Source organism: Capricornis sumatraensis, chromosome 1 (genome assembly GCF_032405125.1).
Source record: "Capricornis sumatraensis isolate serow.1 chromosome 1, serow.2, whole genome shotgun sequence".
Classification (NCBI taxonomy): Eukaryota; Metazoa; Chordata; class Mammalia; order Artiodactyla; family Bovidae; genus Capricornis; species Capricornis sumatraensis.
Window position 1 is genome coordinate 11,458,109 of NC_091069.1, and position 27,422 is coordinate 11,485,530.

A 27,422-nucleotide genomic window follows, 5' to 3' on the forward strand; every position below is an offset into this window, starting at 1 on the left:
TGTGTGTGTGTGTGTGTGTGTGTGTGTTTTGAGATAACAGAAGAAGATAACTAGTATATTTTTCAAGTAACACATAGTATTGAGGGCAGAGTCAATAAAGCAGACACCCCGTTAAGTATACAGGTGAGGTGAAGATGGGGCAAAGGGCAGATGCTCATTGGGAAATTACAGGCCAAAAACCAGAACAGTGAAACCCAGCTGAGATTCATAAACGCCTAGGATGGGCCTCTGCTGTTTGATGTAGTCTGAACCAATGACTTTTTGCAGGCAAAAGCCCTGACTCAAGGTTTTAGAGAAACTTCTGGTAACTGTGTGCATTTAAGGCCCATGAAAAACCTTTTAAGATTCTTGTCCAGTCGTGGCCCTGACGCTGCCTTTCCTGGTCTTGGGATGCTCGTCGTCTTTTTCTCTCCTTGCCGTCAGCCTGGAAGTTCTCTGAGGACAGGAGCTGTGCTTGCTGTTGGCTGTTCCCTCACGCATAGTATGGTAACTGATGTGTAGTAGGTAGTCTGCCAGGATTTGTCGAATGAGTGGGTAAAAAGGCATCAGAAGCAACTTTACTCAGGTGGTCCCAGATTTACCTTCCTTTGAAACAATTTGATAACTTCACCTTTAGTGTTACCAGACTGAGAAAAATGAAGGCATTAAAAAATTATATTACTGCTGGTAAATCTCATGCTTTGTTTTTACCAGCAGAGGTGCTTATTCAGACATTGTAACTATCTATTAGCAGAGAAGTGGGTCAGTTGTATTAGAGTGTTTGTTTTTTTAGGTGATGATGCATTCCATGGAGCCATTGCCATAGGATTTTTTTTTTTTTTCTGTATTGTTAAGGCTGGCATAAGAACTGAGCCCCTTATCCTGGTTATTATCCACAGGCTGGCTAGACAGGAAGTTAGGGATGAACACTGGCCTTCTCAGTCCACTTGCCAGTTAAGTGTAAGGAATTTGATCATTGTACCTGGAAATATGAGGTTGGCTTCTTGTGAATCTGTATCTTGAAAATTGCTAAAATTAAAAATTTTATTTTAGGGTGGGGAAAGAATTAAGGAAATGAATCTGATAACTTAGGTTCATTTTCCTTCCATCCTGTTTCTTTGTAAGAAGGGATGTTTTCATTTGGCCCAGTGAGAAATTTAAACTCTTGAAGATTATAATTCATTAAAATGGGTAGAAGATGAATATTTAGTCTGTCAAGATCAATACTGTCCCCTCTTTGTGCTAATTGTCAGAAAGCGAGCGAGGGCCGCTGAAGGGTAGTGGTGGTGCGGCAGGACCCTCACATCACAGGGAGATGATTCAAAGGCAAACTGTCCTGCACCCTCTGGTATCGACTTGCAAATTAGCATCTGGAATCTAATTAAACAAGCTTAATGAAAGTAGCAGCTGAATGCTGCTGGAAAAGACAATCAGCTTTTTTCCCCCTCTCTGATACATATTCTGTACTATTGAAGTTGGTCACCAAACACATCATGTGAGCACAGTTAAAAAAAATTAGCATTTATTTGAAGAATAGAAACTGTTTTTCATTCTGTTATGCATTTGGCATGCTCCGGCGTCCCATGAGAGCCGTGCCACAGCAGATAGTGCACAATATTTATAAATCCGTGACAGGCAATAATAGCAACTTGAAAAATTCTTTTGCTAGAATCTCAAGTTGAGAGCTGCCAAAAGCTGAGAGGATCAGATCTGCAGTGGCAGCTGCTGTGCCCTACAGTTAGAATTCTAGACTTTGAAGATGCTCAACTTAAAGAAATGAAGACTGCAGGCTTAGCCAATTTTTGCAGGTTTCTAGAGCTCTGGCTCTCTGCCTTTTGAAGATGAGTTGCTGAAGCTTCTACCACTGCCTGAGGCGTGCTAACACCAGCAGGATCTTTTTTTTTTCCTCCAGTCTTAGTGTGTCTTCAGTTTTAAGTAGCACATGCTTAGTCAGTGCCAACTGTGATGGTGCTTTCTCTGGTCGCAATACCGAGGGATAAGCTCTTACCCTGTACCCTTCAGAGGGAAGCTGCGAAGATAGATGGTGACGTATACAAGTGCCACTTCAGCCGTCTGATTTATGGAGTCGTATTTCATCACTCAGCAAGCGCTGGCCTCTGGAGAAGCCCTTATGGATTGCTAAAGATGTGAGCTGCTATCGCCCTAAAGGCTTGTGGTTACCTCACAAACGTGATGCCAGACACCTAGCTACGGAGGAAACAGAATTAATCTGTCATCGCAGGCAGCTATAGATCCACTTTAATGAAAGAGTTGATACCAATATGGTATTCTGATAGCAGATTGTAGAAGTAAATGCTTTTTTTGTGTGTTTAAGTCTAATAGTAGAAAGACACCGAAGTTTCGGATTTATTTGTATTTTGCAGATGGACAGTGATATAAGAGAGCTGCATTATTTTGATTAAAAAAAAAAAAATCTGTTCAGTTTGACACATAGACTGGTCCCAAAGGGAAACACAGAGCATGAGTTCAGTGTGGTCACGTGGAAGGGGTCACGGGAGCTTAGGAGCTGGAGAATTGGGCTGTGAGTGTTTCCACTGTACTCACCGCATGACTCTGGGCAAGCCACAGCCGGCACACTTTATCCAGACGTTGGGGACCCAGAGACCTGTCTGTGGGTTGCTGTCGAGATTAGGTGTGGTCTGTAAAACACTTCAGATGATGGCTCACACAAAATTGGCTCTAAAATATGGCAGCTGCTTCTGTTTTTTTCTTTTTTCAGTAATTCAGTAGTAGGATACAAACATCACATAGCAACGACTGACATGATTGTACTCGAGTCAGGCTTGATGATTTACAACATGGTGTAGATAGATTTGATTCTTCTTTTTCATCTGAAAGCTTAAAATCAGAGCCAGGCCTAGCTAGTGGTCGTAATGGCAGTAGAAGAAGCCTCTTTAACACATAACACAGGCTGTGGAAGTGTTCACCTTTTTACTATAGGGAGAAGGTATTGAAAACACAGCAGTCATAATAGCTGATGCTTTTTGAGTGCTTATGCTGTGCCATGCTCTTTCTAACAGCTTTCTCTGCATTGTCTCATTTACTTTTCAGCAATTGGGTAGGGTCTGTACTTTGTTATCCCTGTTTCGTTGAGAAGAAAAATAGGGTGTAGCAAGGTGAAATATCTCACCTGAAGTCCCACAGCAGGGCAGGACAGTATCATGGTTTGAACCCTGGTCAGTCTGGCCCCGATGCAATCGGTCACCATGCTCTCTGCCTCTTTGTAGGCCTGTAATTCTTTGACAACAGAGTGGTGGAGACATCTTATTCTAGGTGAGCAGAGGTGTGGGCCACTCGGGCTATTCCTTTTCCCTGATGAGGTCTTGTGAAGACGGCAGGAAGCCAGATGAGTGTTAGAGGAGCTGTATTAACCTCTTTGGTGAGCCCAGCAAGTGGAAGGACCCCAGGGAGAGAGACAAAGTTAGAAATATAGAGCTATTGGGAAATAGAAGTCATTTGGCTATGGAAGGTTTTTTCCTCTTTGACTTTATCAGAATTTATTTTCACCTTTTAATTGTCCTCTCCTGGAAATATCCTGAGATTGTTTTTTCCCCAAAGTTTTCAAGTATTTACGGAGGAGCTGTTTTTCTCTATATAGCTAATGTTCAGATGGCTTAGCCTTCTTCAGATTTAGTAATGAGACCAAAAAGCCTTTGAATATTGGTGAATGGCATTTGTCCATTTGAGGCAAATCACGAGTAGCTTGAACCAAAAATATAAAAAATAAGCAAGACTATCATATTTGAATAATGAGGTGTTCTTTTTACCCCAACTGCCAAAACTTTTTAATCTTCGTCAACAATTGTTCTGTCCTCCGTCTTATTTAGGTTGCATCTGTGCGACTCTGAGCTCAGGAGCTCTGACAAGCGGCATATGAATTCTGTATTCATTAGTGATCTTGATCCAAATGCCTCTGTCCCTGCCACAGGGGCTCAGGTGTGGAAGCTGCTGGCTAATCCCACCAGCTGACAGTCAGAGGTTTAATGACTCCATAGGAAGGTGACCACTCACTGGGAGGTTTGCTGGCGGAACCCACACAGCAGACAATGGAGATCAAGGAAGACGATCAGTGTTTAGCTGAAGCACCTTCCTGTGTGACTTGAACCCTGCTAGCATCAAACGGAGTTTTAAGTAAATGCAGAATTTTAAAAAAATACACTGACTCTTGATAGCTATCATAAACAATGATTTTGGGGGAAGGGGTCTATATTGATATTGATCATGTTTAAGACTGTTTTGCTTTTAGCAGTTTAATAGATGTCAGCTTGATAAGCTGTACTTGACTCACTTTTCCAGGTTTTTAGATTTTAAGTTTTTGTTTGTTTACTACAATATCTGTTTAGGTGTTTTCTGTATCTGGGGGAAAAAAAATACTTAAAGCCAGAATTCTTTCTTACAAGATGTTCCTAAGAATCTATGCTGACATTTTTGTCTCTTGTGACCTCTGTCTGTAAAAAGAAATTACTATCAGAATGTGAGTTATTTGATTGATGGTTGACGTGCCACTAGAGTTTTGACTTTTTGTTTTTAGGTTCTCTAAACATGTTGGATGCCTTATTATTTTAATAACCGCTTAATTGAGATCATATTTACATGCATACAATTCACCTACCGTAAGTGTACAATTTAGTGGTGTTTATGTTCACAGAGTTGTACAGCTATCAGCATAATCAATTTTAGAACAATTTCATCACCCTCAAAAGAAATGCCGTATTCATTAGCAGCCACTCCCCATTTCCCTTCAGCCTTCCCAGCCCTAGGAACAGCTAACCTACCGTCTGTCTCTACAGACATGCATATTCTGGACATTTTCTATGATAGGAATCATTCAGTATGTCTTGTGACTGGCTTCTTTAACTTAAAGTATTTTTGTAGTATTTCATCTTTGTAGCATGGATTGATACTTCATTCTTTTTTGTGGTTGAATAGTATTCCATTATATGGATATATCACATTTTATTTACCCATTCATTAGTTAATGGATATTTGGATTGTTTTCACTTTCTGGCCATTAAGAGTAGTGCTGGTATGAACATTTGTGTTCAAGTTCTTGTGTAGACATATATTGTCATTTCTCTTGGCTGTATGCCTAAGAGTAGAATTGCTGAGTCATATGGTAACTCTGTGTTTAACCTTTTGAGCCAGACTGGTTTACACTGTGGCTGGGTTAGCAGCGTGTAAAGATTTTAGTTTCTGGACATCCTTGCCAACATTTATTATTTGGCTTTTTGATTACAGCCATCCCGGTGGGTGTGAGTTGGTGTCTCATTGTTTTGATGGATTCCTTATTGGTTAACAACTAATGCAGCTATGGAAATGTTGAAATGTAACTATTGAAACACTTGACACACTTCTTTATGCACTGGATTTGGCCGGTAATTCGGATGGTTGTATATTTGTTTAACTATTGAAAGTTCCGTTTTAGAGGCTTTCTTTCCCTGAGACTGTTTCTGTCATTTGCTTTTGGTCATAATTCCTGCTTATTGGCTTTCCTTAAGACCTGAAGCATTAGACATAGTAAATTGTGTCTTTGTTGTTAGATCAAAAATATATTAATTTTCCCCAGTAGTTTTCTCATTGTATTTAATGTGAAAGAAAAAAAGTTTTAAGAGATGTTACAACCTGAAGATACAGTCCCTGGGGCCCTGTATAGAATTATTTGTAGTAGAGTTAAGGACTTAATTTTAGAAATGAATAGATTTAAAGTAAGCCTTACGGTTCAGTGAGTGATTTGGAGAATTACTGTTCAAACCTTTGGAATAAATAATGAGGAGGCACTGTTGATGGTTTAAGCTTCTCACCAGAATCAGGTATTTTGAGTTGATCCCTTTCTGAAAAGTGAGTTTGTTTTCCTGAATTTGAGCCCACTGGTGGGCCAGCTTTGGAGAGGCAAAAGAGGGCTCCTTGAGCTGAGGCTACTCCTCGAGTCTTCCTGCTCACATTTGCATTCTGTGCTGTTTTGGAAGGCACGTGGGGATTTTCTTTGGTCTTTCACATGATGATTCAAGAGCAGGGCTTTGCTTCTCACCATGCGAGAGTTTGGGAGAAGGGAGTGGCAACCCATGCAGTATTCTTGCCTGGAGAATTCCATGGACAGAGAAATCTGGCAGGCTAGTCCATGGGGTCGCAAAACAGTCGGACACGACTGAGCGACTTTCATACGCGCACACATGCAGAGTGTTGCTGGTGCATATGGCTTCTTTCCCTTTGATTCTCTAGGATTCCCAGTCTTCCTTGATTTAGAAATTACCACTTGGCTGTGAGTCCTGCTTAATAAAGCATCAGTAAAGTCTAAAATTCTTTCAGTCCTTTCAGTTTAATCTCTTTCTTAAAATAATATGTAGATTCATAAAATTCTTGAAATGAGAATAGGATGCAGTAAAACAGAAAATTAGAGAAATGGCCACTTGGGGCCAGGCCTTGGGAATTCAAGAATCAACAAGTCTTAGGGAAGTGACTCTGTGTAAAATTTGAAGGTCTCCATTTCTGATTCTTTGAAGAGTAATGAAAACACTGCATATAGTGTACTTCCATAGTTAGTGACTTTCAGAATTCATTGTTGATTTTTCCACCAAAAATATTTCTGTGTAAAAATTTTTCCATGTCTTCTGCTCTGCTGTATATACACTGAATTTCACTTTCTTAAATAATCAATAATATGTAATCAATCAGCAGGTGCTAATTGGGTACCAGCTGAATGCATACACTTGGTGGTATAATCCAGAGGTTGTATTGAAAGAGGCCGTTCTGTATGGTGGTGGGAATTCTTTAAACAGCTATTGGCAAAGTAGATTGAAAACAAGGGATTAGTTTACTTGGTAGTAGATCGGTAATTATTTGTGATGCATTTCTTTGGAACAGGTGTTCCATTTGAGATGTTTTCACTTTACATATTTCCTGTAACTGTGAAAGGTGGGGGAAAATATAGTATATAGGAGAAATATTTCACAAAGTGTTGCTTGCTACACCTGTGGCAAAGATCCAGCAGACAGAATGTAATTTCTCTGTGACCAGTCTCTTGAATCAGATAGGCAAGAACTAAGGGAATGTTGAATAGAAATTAATGTTTGGTGACTTTCAACTACACAGGTGGAATTAAAAGGAAGATGTTATTGCTTGTATATTTGGTATCATCGTATCAAAGAGAAACTTGACTTCTTAATCCATCTCTTTATCAAATTGAATTGCCTTTGCTGACTTGGGTCTCAGGGATATAATTTACGGTACTAAAAGTGCTCCCTTTATGGGGGCTGTCTCTTTCTGTTACTTAAGCCAAGCCAGGATTTGGAATGTCACAGCTCCTTGGGAAAAGACATGAAAGAAGTTCTTTTATTTTTTACTGATTTCATTCCATTCTGGAAATCTTACTTTGTAAAAATTTTGAATCATAAAGGAGAAGCGAACGCACACCTTCCACTTCTGGTTGTATTTCACTGTCAGAAGTGAAGCTCTGTGTCACAAATCCAAGAGGTCATCTGTGGTGGAGGCTTACAAGCCTTTGAACAATGGATTTCTACTTTTCTTGTGTACAGGTTAGAGAAATATAAGAAATGAAATATAGGACTGAGTGTTACTAGATGGTAGCTGAGAATCTTATAAGTTTTGCCTTGGCAGGTAATTTGGCATAAATTGTTAATGTAAATCTGGGTTAGTGGTGAAGATGTTATTTTAGTAAAAAAGATAAACTGCTGATTAATTCAGCATAGAACTCAATTACAAATTGAAAGTGTCTCTGCGGGACTCCTGGACCCTAAAGACAGCAGATGTTGAATTGATACTCCAGCATATTTCACGGTGGTATGAAATATTAACATGGTTTATTATACTTGTGTGGTGTGCGGTACCAGACAGGGGGAGGTGGTGGGCATGTGGGCGTGCAAAGCAGCCACACATTACACGTTCATTAATGTACACTGAAGTGTGATTAAGAATTTGGGGGAAGTTTCATCTTCTTGCTTTTAAAAAATCAAATAGCTCTGTGGAAAAATTAAGTTTAAAATAACATTTGGAGCTAAATATTTAAATGTGGTACCGATGTGTGTTTACATTGTACACATAAATGAACACAAAAATGGTGTACTTACTGACACAGGATATTTAAATGTTAAATGGGACCACTACCTACAAGAGTAACGGAACTTGAGGGCCTGAGCTGTATTTTAATGAGTTAATTGTAAGCTTTCATGGGCTGGAAAGTTTTCATGGGCTGCTGTACTGGTTTTACCTTCTGATCTAAAACATGGTAATTTTAAAATGCCCCTATAATTTGCACAGGCAGAGTTTCATTTCTAGCCAAAAAAGAGAAAAGCTTTATGGTTTTCGTATATCTGCATCAACTTAAGGGGGGAAAAGTCAGCAAATTTTATGTATCGGAAGATCTGAATAAATGGAACTGCCAATATTTGAAGGGATTGGCAGTTCTTAAGAGGCATGAGAAAGTTGGCTTAGATGAGATATTTCAAAGCCATTACTACTCCTATGACAGTTATTTTTCTTGCATCACAGCCTAGATCAAGTCTAGATTTTGCTAGCTGAAGTAAAGACAGTTCCAAAAATAGCCAAATGATTACGCTAAGAACAAATGTACCTTGGATACCTCTGCTGTTATGAAGGCTTTTTTTTTAAAGTGCTTTCTCAAAAACTTCTCAAACACATAAAAGTTGGCAAAGGCAGAAGAGGAGTGGGCAAAGAAACCAGAAGTTTCTTGGTACCTACACCACCAGCACATCTGTGTCCCCATTAGAGTTGCCGTTAGGCTTCTGTAAACTCTTGAGGGTGATGGTCATTCTGAGATGTGAAGGGTGGACTTGAGTTGCCTTCATCTGAGTCTTACTTCTCTCCAACCAGGCGCCAAGTTCTGTGCCTGCTTCTGAGGCAGAGTCCCTTTCTTAGAGACATTTACAGCCTACTGGGGTGAACAGGCCCACAAACAGTACTGAAAGTACAAGAATGGTGCTTATAAGGGGAGCATAGGATTGATGCAGAAGAGGGATTGGTGAGGTCTGTCTCGGGGCTTTAAGGTGGCCTCAAAGAGCATGTGTTTCCTCACTTGAAATTGTTTTTGTCTTGGGGATTAGGGAAGGGGTGGGGTGGGGAGGGGAGTCTGAAGAGGAGAGGAAGCTATTCCAGGAGAGGGCCATCACCATGTACAGAGGTGTGCGGACTCCTGCTCTAACTTTCTCTTGGTGGTGTAACCCTGGAAGTTTAGACAGCTGAACGTGTTTGGAAATAGGAAAACAAAACTCCAGACAGTGTCTCAAGTTGTCTGAGCGGTCATTTCCCGAGTCAGTGTGGCCTTTTAATTAGCATCCGTTTTTCAGTGTGGGAGAGGGCCGAGCTTAAGCAGCCCTGTCCCTGCGTGTGAATATTTAGTTTAGAAAGCTGCCACGTTCCATTAGGGGTGGCTGTGTTTCGGCAGTGGGTGCAGGAGCTGTGTAGACTTTTCAAATGTCCTTTGAGATTTACGTTGCAGTGTAATTGGGAGATGCTGGTACTTAGTGTGTTGTGCATGGCAGAATGTGAGATTACCTGCTGTAATGAGACCCCAGCAGCATACCTCAGGAAGGTAGTTAAAGTTTTAACCTTAGCAGATAATGTTACTTGTGGGTTTCTGTGAGGTAATTTATACCACTCTCCCCTAACCCTGAAATTGTGCAGAAACAAAAAATTTTAAAAATGCGAAATTGTGCTAAATAGATATTTTAAAATTCCACCTAGTAGTCCAGGTTTTTGAATTTATTTGCAATGAACATTGTTTTCTGTAGACCACAATCACACTCACAGTTGTTGTCATCCTGCCATAAATGTTGGAATGTAGTTTTTTCCTAAAAATCAGAACTGTGGTGATACTGGAATGCTGAAAAGACTTAAGGAATCATTAACTTTGATTCCTTGACAAATAGGTTGGTGTCTCTTAATGAAGATAAATTAAATTAGAGAGACAGGAGTAAGAATAGGGCATGATGGAAAGTGTGTGTGTGAACTTTGAAGAGTTCTAGGTTTAAGGTTGTTTTTTGCCTCTTCTGTAACCCCTGTACCCCCAGTTTGTAAAAGATAAAAGGGCTTAAGTCAGGACCTGACGGGATTATTAGGATCATATTTGTAAATTACAGTCAGGCTTAACAAAAGTTTGCTCTCTCATCCTCTGACTCCTTCATGTCCCAGAATGTTAAAAGAAAATTAAAGTGCCTTTTCTCAGTCTGTTTTAGTTAAGGTTGAGGTATAATTGACATGCCTACTCTGTTTTTATTTTAAAGATTTTTTTTTAAATGTGGACCATTTTAAAGTCTTTATTGAATTTGTTACAGTATTGCTTCTGTTTTATGTTTTTTGGTTTTTTTGACCATGAGGCATGTGGGATCTTAGTTCTTTGACCAGGGATCAAACTTGCACCCCTGCATTGGAGGGTGAGGTCTTAACCACTAGACCACCAGGGAAGTCCCTGTTTTAATTAAGATTTACAGTCAACAAATGGCCTCATGGGAAAATGAACTTAAATGGTTATCTTTTTTAATTGACATACAAGGTGGTTTAAAGAGCAGTTTGACTCATTCTGTTTGCTGAGAAGTTTTTATACGTGTATTTTAGGGAGATATCAACCTTTAAATGTAGTGCTGAATGCAGTGAATTTGATAGGCTTTTGCTTTAGAATTTGATGAATGTATGAATTTTTTAGAAAAACTCATCAGGATGTTCTTAACAAGCCAGATGAATAATGGAATGATAGAGTAGCATTATTTAAGCAATATGTTTGCAACTTTGAAGAATTTCAGAGGTAAAGTACTTTAAAAAGATAAACCCATGAGTGAGTAATCAGTTATATCTAAGGACGAAACGAGCATCATTGCTGTTTTTGGATGCTAGTTGTTGGAGGTTCTACTGTCTTGAGTCAAAAATCCATGGGCTCTGAAGTCAGACAAAACTATGTTGAATCTCAGACCTTCCAGTTGTTGGCTGTATGTTTTTGGGTTCGTCATTTTCCTTCCCTGAGCCTCGGTTTCCTGGATTTGTAAAATGGCGAAAGGGTAGTACGTATCTTAAAGGGTTATTTGGAAGAATAAGTGGAAGAACGTACTTGGCACAGTGCCTGCAAGTAGTGAATGTAAAGTTCTCCTTTTAGAATAGAATTTCTAGTGGCATATAACAAGTGAAAATGTGCTGTTTAGTACACTTTTTATTGACATGGCAGTAAGTCTGTGTGGAAGATGCGCATGTGAGCAGTCTTATGGGATCATTTTGAATTTCATTTGTGGTATAATTGCTTCTTTCATAATTGATTTGCTTTGAACTAGAAGTTATAAAAGTATTGTTACTGAGTTATTTTTGGTACTAAGTTATTTTTGGTTGCCCACTGCATTGGTAGTTCTGAAAGGGTCAGGGTTAAGCTTTTGATAACCGCTCGTGTGTATTAAGAGAGAGGGGTAGAATCAAACCAAGTTAGCTATCATCATGGGTTTCCTGCATACCAGACACCGTGCTCTCAGCTTCTGTGCATGGAGTCTTTGAATCCTCACAGCCACTCTGCTGCTGGTGGTTTTAGGCCTCTTTTGCAGATGAGGAAATTGGGACTTTAAAAGTGTTGAGTGACTTTATGTAGCTTGTAAGTAAGAAGACTAGATTCATAGCTGAATCTCCTGAATCTTCATTCTCAAATTCTTTGCTTCTGCCTTGTCCCTCCCCCTCCTCTCATCTCCCATCACCATGATCAATATAGCAGATACATGCAGTGGCTCCAGAAGTTTCCTTATGCCCTTTTGGAAGGCTTCCCTACCTCAAGATCCGTAAGTAACTGCAGTCTATCTGCAGACTGTGTGTGCCTGGGGTCCCAGGAAAAGGTGATGGGCAGGGGCCTTGATCGGACTCACCTGCCCTGTCTGCTCTCTGCCTGTCCGTTTCTGCTTCGTCAGAGCTGTTCTGAACATAGCCAAACCCTTGTGACCATACATCTCCCTTAGAGCTTCCTTCTTTACAGTCTTTCTGCTCTTGCCCTGATTGTCAACCAATCCCTTCTACTCTTTCTACTACATTCCAGGGGCCAGACAGGAGTATTTCAGGAGCCCCTACCACCAAGATCCACTGGAGAAGGAAATGGCAACCCACTCCAGTATTCATGCCTGGAAACTCCCATGGACCGAGGAGCCTTGTAGGCTACAGTCCATGGGATCGCAAAGAGTTGGACACGACTGAGCGACTTCACTTCAGTACCACCAGTGAAGTGGTATTTACAGGTTGGTTCCAGCCCAGGCCATTTTTTTTCCAGAACAACCTCAGTATACTTTCACTGGCTCTGGCTTTATCTTGTCCCTTTATGGTGACACCCTTTAGAATACCTGCCACAGGATATGTAATTAACTTAACCATTGTCTCTCATCAACCCTTCAGAAAAATAGCTGCCAGGAAGTTACAGAGGCCTTTCTGTGAAGACTGAGTTTGTTTAGAGTTTGGTCAGTGTCCGTAACTGATGCTGAAAGTCCAGGCGGCACTCTCTGCTTCTCCCTCTCCTGTGCTCCTTCTTCCTCCCCTTCATCTGCCTCCCACTTCTGCTGTTGGTCCTCCCTGGTGTCTGCTCAGGCCCCCCAATCACTTGCTTTCCTGTTGCCTGCCTTTGGCCTCTCCTCCCCCACTGCTTCCAGGCTGCACTTTCAAAAAGCACAAATCTAACTACATCATTTGCCAGCTTCAAAGTTTCCTCGCCTTCCCACTAGAATGAAGGGTCAGCTCTCTCTGTGGCCCATGAGGCTCTCTGGGATTCAGCCACGTGGAATTAGCTACCTGCCTACACCTGTGTCCTTCCCATTTTCATGGCTTTACCCCTGCCATCACTTCTGCACCTCGGCTTGGCTGCCATTTACATGTGTGTCAAGCCTCAACCCAGTCTTTATCACCTGCGCCCTGTGAGACCTCTGTACCCTTCTCATAGTTGCATTGTCAGCCTTGTCTCTTAAAAACTCTTCATGTTGTACTTGTTTCCTCTCTGGACTCTATAGTCTTCGTGGGCAGGGTCTGATCTGTTCAGGCCTTATACCCAGTGTTTGGCACACTGTCCCTGGACTGTATTAGTATCAGAGCAGAGCATTAGTAAATGTGTGCTGAACTAAGCTAACCTGTACCTTTCTTTGAGGGGTTTTGCATCATTTGAAATCTGCTTCATTTGTGGTCATCTTTAAATGCCCTCAACAAGAGTGCCCTGAGCTTGCTTGGACCTCCTTGTAGTCTTTCCTAATCCCTGTGAGGCTGCAGAAGCAGCACCTGGCAGTGTAACAGTGCCCATAGCCGTCCCACGCACTTTACATTCTGCACTGGTTTCCCACCCTCCAGACTTTGGAGGTAGATAGGCTCGATGTGAACATGGCTCCTTTGTACCTTTGTTGAGACCCAAGGAACAAACCCACTCCGTTCTCCGCCTCCCCTCTGTTCTGGTGATAGCCCTTGCAGTATCTGCAGGAATTTATTGGCAGAGTTATCACTGACCGCATTGTTTTACGGAGAGAGAGAGAAGTATTACTAAGATCTTAATACTACCTGGGGCAACTTGGTTTTCATTCGAAGGATTGTTGAACATATTTCTCACTCTTTCTTTAAACCTAGTCTTCCCCCCACCCCTCTGATTATATTTGATTCAGTGCAGCCTTGGAAATATATATTTGTATACACACATGCTGTGAATGCTGATTTCCTCTCCTTGTGAAAAGCAGTATGTTCCCATCTCTCTTGGTCCTTTTCCCTCTGGAAGCCTAGGTGTTTTTCCTTCCATTCACTTGTCTCAGAATCCAGCAGAGCCTCTTGCCCACCATCTTTTTCCCTGTGGTGGGATAGGAAGACATAGGCTTTGGTGATGCCAGACACTAACTTGGCATGGATCCCTGAATCCCACTTATGCAGAGGTGTGTGCCTTCAGCGGCCATCCAGGTGGCTCAGTAACAAAGAATCTACCTGCAGTGCAGGAGAGGCAGGAGACCTGGGCTGATCCCTGAGTTGGTAAGATCCCCTAGAGAAGGCAATGGCAACCCACTCCAGCATTCTTGCCTGGAGAAATCCCATGGACAGAAGAGCCTGCTGGGCTGTAGTCCATGGGGTCTAAGAGAGTTGGACACGACTAAGCATGCCTGTGTGCTTTGAATGCACCATTTACCCTTCCTTGTGCCTCCGTTTCATCTGCAGTACAGGCGGAAATGATGAGGATTAAATAAGGTAACATAAAAGTTTGGCTAAGACCCAGGGATATGGTGGGTGCCCATGTTAGTTCTCTTACAACCTCGTCTTTTTCCTTATGCCCTTGAGCTTGGCACTAGTTCTGTTTCTAAAGTCTGTGTGTCAGGGCATTCCCGTCCGTTTATTCCTCCCAGCAGGCCTTGGGCAGAGGCATTGTCCCTATTCTTCCGACGGCCCTTGTGGCTCAGAGAGAGTTGAGCACTCTCTTCATTAGTAACCCAGTTCTCCCAGGCTTCTCTCGTCTTTTTTTGGCCCATTGTAGTTGTGCAGCCTTGCACATCTCTCCTAGCCTGAGCCCTGCTCAGACTTCTGCGCCATTCAGTGATCTGGGACAGACCAAGTTGGCAGGGACTTGGCTGGCAGTTCCTTGAATATGAACTCCCCTTCCCATCTCAGACAAAATCCTTTTTAATCACTCGTGAATCCCCAGCAGGCTTGCCCTTCATTATTTGCGTCACACAGTTCTTGGATGCCACAAGGAAAGAAATGGCAGCACCATCTAGACCTTAAAGACACGGTCACTAAATTAGTCCCCACTCTGGGCACCCTCAGCACCAGGTGCAACTCAGTTACACCAGACAGTTCAGATGTTTACACAGGCAGACCGTGTTTACCCAAACAGCTCAAGCTGAAAACAAAAACTCAAGACATTTTTGCTTTTATCACACAGTCCAGTCTGAAAAAAATTAACCTTTTCCACTATAAAGTATGTTGCTATACAGGGGGATACATCAGGCCTGTTAGAGGTACGGGAAGCATACTGCTTTTGGGGGACCAGTTTTAAACACTTTTTTGAGCTCTTTAAATTTTATTCAACCGTCAGCCATGAATGACTCCTTCAGGCCACATCAGTGGCATAGTCAGAACCTCAACTTCTCAGTAGGCCACTGCAGAATATCCTGCCCAAACCTCTTCCTCTTGTTTGTTTGACTGTCTTTGAATGCTCTTGCTCCCTGGTCCCCAGTTTGGACTTAACGCAGTTAGGGAATTCCCCCATTTTGTATTGATTTTTTGTTTTTTGATCTTTGTTTCATAATCAATTTCATGTTTTAGTTTTGGCAGAGCTGTGAAAGCATTTGAAGTCAGTGTTTCATTTTTTCATTTGTTGATATTCACACCAAGCGTTGTGCTAGCTGCTGGGATTGAAACGGCATGATTTTGGTCCTCTTTAGAGTCCAGACTCTAGTCACACCCAGAGTTTTATCTATTCTGCTGTGATCATCAGAGAAATAGCATTTTTTTACTGTTTCAAGTCAAAGCTACAAAAGATTATGGAGATTTTCCAAAATGGAGTTTGGACTGCTTCAGTTCTTACTGAGTAAAATCGTTAGTTTTTAGTAAAGGAGCAAACTGTTATGAACTAAATGGTCCTTGTAGATTTAATAGCAAATAGGAAAACGGATGAAAATTGTGGGAGAGTTCAGCTGTGATGCCACCCACATCCTTGTTCCCCTCAGGCAAAGGCAGGAGAGCCGCTGCCCCCGGCTCTTGGTGTGACAGGGGCACAGAAAGCAAGGGGCACCTCTGAAATGCCCTGGAAAACAAGAGCGCCAGGGAGTGCCATTTGTTATGAAAAAGGCTGAGTGTTTCTCTTTTCTTTAGCCTGCTTAACACTTGCACCTCAGCCACATAAATGGAATGTATTTTTCAGGAAATAAGCAGTTTTGTTTTAACTTCTTTAAAAATTTTAGTTACAAATCTGTTGTTTCAAATGACTTGCCATATATGTGTGTTTTCAGATTCTGCAGCTGTATATAAAACAGTAGGTTGCGTTTTCAGTCAGATGCATATTTAGTACCTTGCCTGCCCCACCATAAAACACTGTTCATAATGCACAGCAGTAGCATGCCGAGGGTTTATTTAAAGAGGATTAATTTGATGCTGAGCTGTCCAGGGTGCCCATTGGCTAGCTCCCCTACATTTTACTCTGGTGACACTCCCAGTCTAAAGATCACTTAAGTGAGAAGAGAGGTCTGACTGTTGCTGCAGACAAGAGTAATGTAGAAAAGTTTTCTTTGCAGGACTGGTTTGGGCCTGTACCACTGTGGATGCCGAGGTAATCTATCAGTTTGTGAGTGTCTACAAAATGCAACTCTCTAGATAACAGGTTTAAAGTAAAGATTTAATACAGTCTCCATCTCCTCTGATGTTGCAGTGACAGTTTAAAACTCATTCTCTAAATCTCAGCAGACTTTATAGCTAGCAGTGGGCCAATATAAAGTTTAATAGCATTACAACCCATAAATCATCTTTTAAAGATGCTACTAGTAGCTCCAATATTAAATGCAGACAATCGCCTGTGTTATAAATAATTTATCAAACACCATTTCAGATTAGCCTTCCATGCTGAGTTATTTATTTTAGCCTTTTCTGTACGATTCCTAAGGCACTTTTTGAAAGATGCATTACTGGTCAGTTTAATGAACTTGGGGGTCTGTTTTGTCCCCTCAAGCACTCGGGTACAGCTGTGGTGACCATTACATGGCCGGTGCGGACCTCTTTGTGCCTTTTACAAGTGCTGCCCATTTGTCATGTAGCGGTAAATGGAGCTGCACATTGGAGTCCAGGGACACATTGTGCGATGCAGTGATGGAGACAAACAGATAGCTCTATAAAGTGCTGCTTGTCACAGCCGACTTGTAGTACAGTACATCACTCTTATTGTAATCTCATTTAAGAAGCAGGGGTGGCCCGGGGGACTGATATTCCCAGTTAGTTTGGTCTTTGTAGCCATAAAGCAGGAAGTGCTCCTTTTATATTCTCTGAACTTTTAGGGAGTGTGCTTTTTGCTTGGATTAATTATTATAGGAACTTCTCCACTGCACTGTGTAAAGGTTTGCCAGCAGGTTTGTTTGGACCTCCTTCTCCTGGCCTGATGTTTGGTACAGTCAGTCACTCTTCGGAGATAAATTATGTCCCTTGGAGCCCTCTGGCTTGCTGGATTAAATAAGTTACCAGTTTTTAAGCAATAGCCATGTGCCAGACCCATTCAGTAATCGTGTGATAAATTTTAAGTTATCATCACTATATTACAGAGGAGAGTGAACTCAGAGAGGTGGAATGACTTGCTCAAGGGTGCACAGCAATGAGGAAGTAGGAGGCTGGAGACTGAAATACATTCTGTCTGCCTCCAACCCCGCTTGATGACCTTGAACCTGGGTTGCTCAACTAACTTTTGAGCACCGGGATCGTGATGGTGATCTTTTCGCCGAGCAGCTCAAAGTAAAAGGAAGCTGCCATTGGCCTACATAGCTTTTTTTGTGGGGGAGGGTGGGTGGGGGGAGGTAGCCTGGATGAGTCCGGCTGCTCTGCGTACACAGTGAATCCAAGTTCCCCTGTGACTAGCAGTGTAAATCCACGTTCCCCTGTGACTAGCAGTGTAAATCCACAAGCAGCTGGCCAGGGGAGGCTGGTGGCGCGGCAGTGGGAGAGCGCCTCACACTGGGCCTTAACAGCTGGGGTCACAGCCCGTGTGTAGCAGCTGTCCCCAAGTGGATTCTCCCTAGAACTCTGGTCCCTTTGCTGCTTCCAGAAAAGTGAGGTGGTTTCCCCATGAAGAATGAATCCTAAGGGAAGAAACAATGCTTCTGCACTTACTGTGACCCAGAGACAGATAAAAATGTGTTTTCCCTACCTCTTGCTTTTAGTCTGTGGTTTTTCTCAATAGCTTCCCGAAATATTTCGTAGCACGTGTTAAAGACAAGGCTTGTTTAATTGTGAAAATCCACTATAAAGAAAACACAGTATGAATATGCCCAGTAGCATATTTACATATATGTCTAGAATTCTGGGTATGGAGATACTACGGTAAAGGACCATATTTGTCATAAGATACAGTTCCTGGAACATAGTAGGTGTCTGCAAATATTTGTTGAAGGCATTAGCTATGTAAATAATGGGCAGACAGAAAAGCCTTGGTAATTTTCACCCTATTTGTCTTTTGAGGGTTTTTGGTGGAGGTGAGGAATATGTGAAATAAGACTTGGGATCTTAATGTTCATCTCTGCCATATCACCTTGTAGAAATGTTTAGGTGGTGGTCTGTGGGCAGTGCCTTCCCCACCATGGAAGTGACCATCAGAGGGTCTGTGAGTTGGCTCAACGGGAAATTGGCAACCACCATCTTTCTCTTGAGCTTCCCTGGTAGCTCAGCTGGTAAAGAATCCACCAGCAATGCAGGAGACCCCGGTTTGATTCCTGGGTTGGGAAGGTCCCCTGGAGAAGGGAACGGCTACCCACTCCAGTATTCTGGCTTAGAGAATTCCATGGATTATATAGTCCATGGGGTTGCGAAAAGTCGGACACAACTGAGCGACTTTTACTTTTCATCTTTCTCTTATACTTGTTCAGGTTCTGAAGATTTTTGCTGATGAGGACTGACACCCTGAATCAAGGGGCTGCTGTCTTCCCAACTTGGTCAGGAGCCCCCAGCTCACAGCTGAGACAGGTTACCCATGAGCTGGTGTGGTGGTATGGCCTTCTGGCCCTAGAGCCCAGGGTCCTGTTTTAATTATTTGTGTGACCTTGGGCAGGTCATTGACTCTCTCTCTGCCTTGGTTTCTGACAACACCAACCTCAGAAGCTAGTTAAGGGTAGGGGTAGAAATGACGATGATCATCAAAGTCTACCTCAGTACTTGACACACTATAGTAGGTGCTTTAACATTTTCGGTCCTGTGTGTATGAGAGGTGGGTAGGACTACAGAAAGAAAAAAAAAAATCAGAGACTTGAGATATTTCCCTTTTTAATGAATTGTCTTTCCTAGAATTTGAAGGGGTGGTAATGGGAGGAATTTAGAAGGTTTATTTCCCCAATTTTTAAAAGCATTTTATGAGTAATTCAGGTTGTATGTAATATATTTTGCATTAATTTTTAAGTTAAAAAAATTTTTTTTTAAGTTTTGTACATTCATCTACTCACATTAAAGAATATCTGTAAACTAGAGGAAGTCTCACCTGCAATCTCAGCACTGTTGGCACCTTGGCATCAGCGGATTGTAATGGATTGATGTTAGATGAGCATGTCTCATATTGTGTATATTTCAGGTTCTGTAAGTCTTCCTCATCCCCATCCTCAAGTATTAAAGAATTTGGGAAATTTAAATCTGCAGGCCTGAGTGCTACCAGCAGTGTTTGTGACAACCACTGAGTACTGTTGGCTGGCTCAGGGCACCGGCATCAGTGAAGAGAAGAGCAGTGAAATGAAGCAGGGGAGGAGAGGAGGTGGGAGCTCAGGAGCAGAGGTATAAGCAAGGTGCTTTGATACACAGACCCCACCCCCCCCCCCCAGGTCCCCCGAAGCAAGTTGGAATGATTTTGCATTTGTTAACTTAGTGGTTGGTTTTTGCTGTTTCTGTGGTAGCAGCTTGAACATTCTAGATGTTTAAGCTGGTTTTAGAAAAGGCAGAGGAAGCAGAGATCAAATTGCCAACATTCGCTGGATCATGGAAAAAGCAAGAGAGTTCCAGAAAAACATCTATTTCTGCTTTATTGACTATGCCAAAGCCTTTGACTGTGTGGATCACAATAAACTGTGGAAAATTCTGAGAGAGGTGGGACTACCAGACCAGCTAACCTGCCTCTTGAGAAATCTGTATGCAGGTCAGGAAGCAACAGTTAGAACTGGACATGGAACAACAGACTGATTCCAAATAGGAAAAGGAGTACGTCAAGGCTGTATATCGTCACCCTGCTGATTTAACTTCTACGCAGAGTACATCATGAGAAACGCTGGGCTGGAGGAAGCACAAGCTGGAATCAAGATTGCCGGGAGAAATATCAATCACCTCAGATATGCAGATGACACCACCCTTAATGGCAGAAAGTGAAGAAGAACTAAAAAGCCTCTTGATGAAAGTGAAAGAAGAGAGCGAAAAAGTTGGCTTAAAGCTCAACATTCAGAAAACGAAGATCATGGCATCTAGTCCCATCACTTCATGGCAAATAGATGGGGAAACAGTGGAAACAGTGTCAGACTATTTTTTTGGGCTCCAAATTCACTGCAGATGGTGACTGCAGCCATGAAATTAAAAGACGCTTACTCCTTGGAAGGAAAGTTATGACCAACCTAGATAGCATATTAAAAAGCAGAGACATTACTTTGCCAACAAAGGTCCGTCTAGTCAAGGCTATGGTTTTTCCTGTAGTCATGTATGGATGTGAGAGTTGGACTGTGAAGAAGGCTGAGCACTGAAGAATTGATGCTTTTGAACTGTGGTGTTGGAGGAGACTCTTGAGAGTTCCTTGGACTGCAAGGAGATCCAACCAGTCCATTCTGAAGGAGATCAGCCCTGGGTGTTCATTGGAAGGACTGATGCTAAAGCTGAAACTCCAATACTTTGACCACCTCATGTGAAGAGTTGACTCATTGGAAAACACCCTGATGCTGGGAGGGATTGGGGGCAGGAGGAGAAGGGAACGACAGAGGATGAGATGGCTGGATGGCATCACCGACTCAATGGACGTGAGTTTGAGTGAACTCTGGGAGTTGGTGATGGACAGGGAGGCCTGGTTTGCTGTGGTTCATGGGGTCGCAAAGAGTCCAACACGACTGAGTGACTGAACTGAACTGAATGGTAGCAGCAGCCACCTCCCCCTCTAAGATGCTTTCTTTGCTCCAACCTTCACTGATTTCTGGTAAGGCTTTTGACCTCCATAGACTTGGGAATCCCAGGAGAGAACTTCTAATGAGAGGATCCTGTTTGAATGAATTCTGTGGGGCTGAATACACACAAGAGAATAACTCGTTTTATTGAGGCCACATAGGTGCCACTCAGGAAGTGGGAAAACCTGGTGGGATAAAGATAAGAATAACCCCCAGCCCCTGCTGCTGGGTTGCTGAGGATCCCACTTCCAGCAGGGCCTTCTCTGAGTCTGTAGAGGGCGCTCATGTCACTGGAATCCTACTTACTGGCTTTGGGCAGGTTGAGGAGCAGGAGCCCTTCTCAGTACTTGTAGACAGTGAACTTGCTCTCTTTGATCTCAGGCTGGAATTTGGGCCAGGCATCCAAGTTTCTCCAAGGATGTTGCTTGGATGAGCACTGTATTTCAGCTTGCCAGTTGGACTCCATGCCCTCATGTGTGGGGAAGGGGGCTGAAGCCCAAGTTAAAGTCTCTTCTTTGCAAGACTGGTTTATTTTTTTTGTCCTTGTGTGAAGAGATTGAGCCTGCTGTTCCCCAGGTCCTGCCCTGCTGCCTGTGGCGCCTGCCTTCTGCTTTCTGAGTGCTTGGTGTGCGGGCCCTCCCTGAAGTTTTGCTGACCCAGCCAGTGTTCTCACAGCTCCTTCTCAGTTATCCATTAGCCCTTAATATTTTGTGTTGTAGTTACTTGAATCTGGTGCTTCTTGAGTAAGAAATAAATTAATCTACATTTTTTTTACCAGTAATTGTTGGAGACTTAAGACTTGCTCTTAAAGGAAAGGTAAGAGTGACTCCCAGAAAGGAATCACTTCAGCGAGCATGCAGGCTTACTAGTGGGAGGGGACAGGTTCTCTAGTGCAGGAGGTCTCGGCCTTGGCTCTGCTAGCATTTCCCCAGAATTGTGTTTTGGTGTTCATTTTTTTCACCGTGATATTGACTTTCTTTCTTATGTTACCAGGAAGCAGATTCCAACCATTTTGGACATTTTTGATCAAGGGTCGGCAAACTACAGCACATGGGCCAAATCTGGCCCAGCACCCGTTTTTGTTTGGTGAAGGTGTGTTGGCGCACAGCCACACCCACTTGTTTACGTATTCTGTGGCTGTTTTGTGCTGCCGTGACTGAGTAGTTATGATGGCGACTGTCCACAAACCCAGAACATTTACTACCTCGGCCTTTGTTAGACAAGTTCACCAACCCCCGTTTTAGATGAAAAAGGGGCTATCAGCCCACAGTCCTATTACGTGGCAGGTGTCTGACGTGAAAGTTTGTTGAAGAGGGCATGTGTGCATAAAGGGTTTGAAAGGCCTGGTTCTCTTGCTTACCGGCTGCAGAACCTTGGGCAGATCATTGAAGTACTTTTGAGACCTTTCCTTCATTAATGGGCACTAAAAATGATGCTTACCTCACAGGTTGGCCTTTTCCCATCCCCCTTTTCTCTTCCTGCTTCTGACAGCACTCTGGACATCAGAGCAGGCCCTCCATTCGACTGGGAACACTCTTGTTGCTATTTTCTTTCTCAGGAGGAGGAAGCTAAGAAGCTGGTGAGTGAAGCCATAGCAGCCGGGATCTTCAATGACCTGGGGTCTGGAAGTAACGTTGACCTGTGTGTCATTAGCAAGAGCAAGCTGGATTTTCTCCGTCCGTACTCAGTGCCCAATAAGAAGGGGACCAGGTAAGTGAAGGCTTCTTGTGGCCACCCTATATTCATGGCATCTGAACAGGACTTCCTTTAAGCCAGTGTACCCAGGCCAGCTTTACTTAACAGACCTTTGAATCAGTTTTTGACTGGGAACTGCTGTCAAGTATAGGAAAGTGATGTAATCTGTAAAATGTTGATGGCAGATGTTGAGTGGACAGATTCCTAGACTGTGGATTATGGGGAGAGGTTTGAATTCAGCATGTGCTGGCCTTTCTCTGCTTCCTTAAAGATGCCTCTGAAATCTGTATGAAGTTCTGTGAGAAGGTACATTTTCCGGGGCAGCCAGCCCATAGCATTTTCTCAGAGTGGTTCAAGAGTCTGAAATGGTTATCAGCCGTTGGTTAAAAAGTCTCCAGAAGTTAGCCTTTGAGAGCTAACTGGTGCTTCTTCCTATTGTGGAGGGAGCCATGCCACTTCCTTAGCCTGTGGCATGTGCTGAGCTGGCGCTGCAGCCCACCTCAGAATGGGCGAGGGGGCGAGGTGCGCATCAGTTTGCTTATGTAACTGGAAAGTGGCCAGCCCTGGTTGCAGGTGAGCCGCTCAGCAGCAGTCTCGAACAGCTGTGCAGCTGCCTAACCTCTTCCTGGAGGCTGAGCCACTCAAAACGTGTCTCCTGAGCTCTGCTCCAGCGGCCTTCATCTGAATGTATGCAGGAGCAGTTAGAAACTCAGCCCCAAGTTTGGCTAGAGGAGAGCAAGCACACCCCCTTCCTCAGTGCTGCTTCAGCTCCCACCACATGTACTCAACTCCAAGTCGGGTAATTCACAAGGAAAGGAAAGAGCATTGAGAAGTAGCAGGTGTTCAGTGCAGTGTGTGCTGAGCATCGTGGACCCGCGGAGTGCTTGAGACAGGTAGGACAGCACGGCAGAGGAGAGCTCTGGCTTGGGGTGGGGACTCTGGGCACCTGTCTTGGATCACCTCGGGCCTGGACAAGGTGATCTCTGCTGAGCCCATGGGACTCCTCGGGCCCTGGGTGGGAAGGGAAGCAACCTTTCGGGCCTGGGCTGTGTTGGACCTGGCCTTGCATGTTCGCACTGGCTCCTCTGCAGCGTGGTATTGCGGTCCCCTGTTGCTTCAGGTAGAAGTGCTCCCTTTGTGCTGCTGAAACCAGGTGCCAGAACCCAGGATGGGAGGAGACTCCACTCCTCCCACAGACTTTGTGGTTCAGGAGTCCAGCACACAGGAGTCCCGTGGGGCCCTGGCTCCAAGGCCACAAGCCTCCAAGGGTCCGTCCAGTCGGGGAAGGAGCACCATCTCCACACCGGAGCCGGGGGCAGGCACACCTGAAGGAGGTGCTGCTGCTCGGGCCCTTTAAGAGCAGGGTGGGGACTGTGGGGGGGTGTTTCACAGAACTTAAAGGCCCACTGTTCGTGGCTGTACAAACTCCTGGTTTTGTACAGAGCTGTTATGCCACCCTTTTTTCTGTCTCCTGCCCTCTTTGAGCACAAGCTGCCAGGTGAGAGGATGGCTTTTCAAGGAGCACCTGGTCATGGCACAGCCAGCAGCGTCCGCGGACAGAAAGTGTCTCAGCTGCAGACAGGCGAGAGGAACAGGCGGACCTGTGCTGCTTCGACAGTGTTGTCTCCCTGGTCCCACTGTGAGATTAGAGGCTGCCAAGCTCAGAGAAACCTTTCAGATTCACCTAGGCAAAGTGGTGCTGGGTGAGCGTTAGTGGTGATCTGCCGTGTCCCTTTAGGGACAGTTAACTCTCCCTTCTTGAGTCTCGAGTGTGGTCAACAGTGACAAGCCCAGAGTCTGGCTGTGGGTCATTTTTGTACTGTTAATGCTTCCAGATATTTTTACCATGTTTAAGGTTACAGTTATGTCATCCGGGGCAGTGGCACCTTAATGAAAGGATTGACTTCCTGCTGGTTACTGAAGGTAGCTTCAGTATTAATGGTTATTAATGCTTTAGGGAGGTTTAAGCTTGAAGGCAGAGGAACAAATGCTTCTCCTGGGGATGCGGAGGTGGGGAAGGAAATCCGAGGGTCCACTCAGTGCCAGGTGCTCGATCTTACCTCTTTCCACATGCATCCTGTCTTCCTGTAGTCCCATTTTGTAGCACTTGAGAGCCGAGGAAAGTGACCTTTTGGGGAGTGGAATCCCCCCTGCTTCGAAGAACTGGGAGTCAGGAGAGCCAGGACTCCAGTCTAAGCCGGCTTGCCCCCTAAATACTTGTCCCTCTCTCTAGCCCTCTGTCAGGCCCCTAGGGGATCCTAACTCTCTGCTTTTGTCTTTCTCTCACTAGGTTTGGCCGGTACAGGTGTGAGAAAGGGACCACTGCTGTCCTCACTGAAAAAGTCACAACCCTGGAAATTGAGGTGCTGGAAGAAACAGTCCAAACAATGGACACGTCCTGAATGGTGTCAGTGGCTGGCTGGCTCCCGCTCTGGAAGACTGGGGGCAATGGAGGCTCCCCCTGTAAGACATTCGGCCAGTGTTTGCTGAATGAACCCAATAAAAAATGAGAACAAAATTAAGTGGCTGAAGTCAGAGCTAGTGGTTTCCCACCCCTTTGCTAACTTACTTTTCTCTTTGTTCAGGGTAGTCCCAGGTTTCTTCTTTTCTTTGCCACCTAGGATGAGTGCAGCACAGCCAAGTAGGAAAGAACCACTCATCGGTTCTCAGTACCGAGAACAAGCAGGTAGGTGGACAGTGTTGCTTTGCTCTAGCTGCGTGACCCTGGGTGTACTCTGCTTTGCCCAGTTTCACAGATGTCCCAAGAATGCTTGGGACTTACTCTCTGTTAGGAAATGACTGTTTTTCCAATACTCAGGCCTGCTGAATGGCTGAAATTGTGTACCTCCAGAGGGTCCTTGTACTAAGCAGAATTGTTCTCAAGGGGTTGAAAGTTGATGGCATGCAGAAAGCTAGTTCATCTGTGTCCAAAGACGATACTGCCAAGGGAGACAGACACAGTAGGGATTCTGAGAGCCATAAGCAGAATATTTGCAAAAAGTCTGCCTGGAATCAGAAAAACTGTCAGTGCTAAGTGCCAGACAGACAGAGTCTGACTGTCCTCCAGGGCATGCTCATCTTGGGGACATGAGAAAGGCCCGGTGCCATGGTCTCCCAGAGTGAACCCAGTCTTGGGCAAGCTGCCCCGGTTAAACTGCCAGGAGTGGGGTGGGGAGAACAATGCGATTATTTAGGATAGCAACTTGGCTGACGATTTATCAAAATTATCTGGGGAGCTTAAAAAAATTCCCAGATTACTCAGTGTCTGGGGCCTGAGAAATTGTGTTTTTAAAAGCAGCTTTAGAGATTGTGCTGCAGTGTGAAGCTGTTTTAAAAGAACTCACGAATCATACGCATTCACAGAAGGACCCCTCTTACCCATTTTATTTCAACCATGGAGGATGAGTACAAAGCAGAGGCTGCATCTGAAGAAAATCTCTCAAACGCGACAGTATTACAGTAGAACAGAGTTCACACAAGAAATCGGCACACTGGCCCGACCCAAATCCTTTGTCCCCAGGAAGGCCTGACCAGGACACCAGTGGGGCGGACACATGCACTGTCTGTCTGGAGGGCTGAACTGTCATCAAGTCAGTGGGCGACTATGTAGACCATTTGAGGATTAACTTGAGTGTAAAAACAAAATTCAGACTACTTCCTTCAGAGCTTCAGTTTTCCTTAAGTTCACATTTATAAATTAATCTTCACAGTTAATCCTATTTGGGAGCAAGAAATAAGTGAACACACTTCTGGTTTTCTACAAATAATACAGCTGTACGTTAACTCTTGACTTGCATGGTCCGTGGATTTCAGCTTTGTGAAGGGGTGAGTAGCTACCATTTTTGGATCATTTGCCATGAGCTAGATAATTTACATATTTTATCTCAAATTCTGTCAGCAACCCTGAAGACAGATGTTATTAAGTCCATTTTATAGATGCGGCAACGGTCTCAGAGGTTAAGAAGCTTGCCCAGGGTCATGCCAGGAAGGTGCCGGACCAGCACAAAGCCCATATAGTTTTATTTCCTATGCTTCTCAGCGAGGAAAACACTTCACACTGATCATTAAATGAACCCCCAGCATTCAGGCCAGTGATGAGGGCCCGGTGCTGGCGGGTGTTCAGAAGAGGGCTGAGCCGACTGCACAGAGAACACTCATGGCTTTCAAATACTCTTTGCCTCTATGTCAGATGCTGGGTTCACCTCGTCGTCATTTATCAAGTTATAAACATAGAGAAAAATATTAGGAAAATCTCCACTCTACTTAAAAAAAAAATATTTCCACTTTTTTCCCTTACAACAGAGTAAATTAAGCACACAGCTTGATTGTTTGAAAAGATTCTAAGAGCTAAACTTGCCACTATCCATTTTAAAAGGCTCACTACAAATCAGAGTCTCCTGTATTCTCCTGTTAGTACAGACCTTAACAGGCCACTGAAGGAATTATCCAAAAGATTCACATTACAGTCCAGATATAAGGGGTGTGTCAGTGGCTCACTGGACCATCCACCCCTTGCAACCCAGCTGAGAGTGTTCACAACAGTTTAAAGAAAGGAGTTCCAAATGTGACCACCAGTAGCACGTGACCAGTGCCCCTCCCCCCAGCAGCCCTGTGTTCAGCATCTGCTATGAAGCCTGGGCCCCTCTTTGGGGAACCTGCTGAACCCTCTAGTCTTAGCTGGTCCCAGCTACCAGGTGGCCACTTTGGAGAAGACTCAGGTAAGGCAGGTAAGGTGTGGCTTCCGAGAAGGCACGCTGCATCCACGCTCAGGTGCTTGAGGTCCACACGTGCATCTGTTTGGCAATCTGGTGCACATAGGTGATGTCGGGTCTCTGGTTGGGGTCAGGGTGGATACACATGCTGACCAGTTCTCGTAACTGCAAAAGACAGATGATGCCTATTACTCCCAAGCAG

General features: G+C 43.9%; 2 protein-coding genes across 3 annotated transcripts in view; one reads left to right on the forward strand and one right to left on the reverse strand.

Annotated features, from left to right (window-relative positions):
- The window catches only part of PSMB7 (proteasome 20S subunit beta 7), a 56,330-nt gene extending 31,325 nt beyond the window's left edge, over window positions 1-25,005 (forward strand). The window contains exons 7-8 of the mRNA XM_068972132.1: window positions 22,372-22,523; window positions 24,799-25,005. Coding sequence (XP_068828233.1) covers window positions 22,372-22,523; window positions 24,799-24,910 — 264 coding nt within the window. The 3' untranslated portion in view covers window positions 24,911-25,005. The remainder of the gene's footprint in view (window positions 1-22,371; window positions 22,524-24,798) is intronic.
- An 895-nt stretch (window positions 25,006-25,900) lies between these two features.
- Window positions 25,901-27,422, reverse strand: part of NEK6 (NIMA related kinase 6) — a 52,426-nt gene continuing 50,904 nt past the window's right edge. For both annotated transcript variants that reach the window (XM_068991976.1, XM_068991899.1), the window contains one exon: window positions 25,901-27,385. In XM_068991976.1, the coding sequence (XP_068848077.1) occupies window positions 27,275-27,385 (111 nt within the window). In that variant the 3' untranslated portion in view covers window positions 25,901-27,274. The remainder of the gene's footprint in view (window positions 27,386-27,422) is intronic.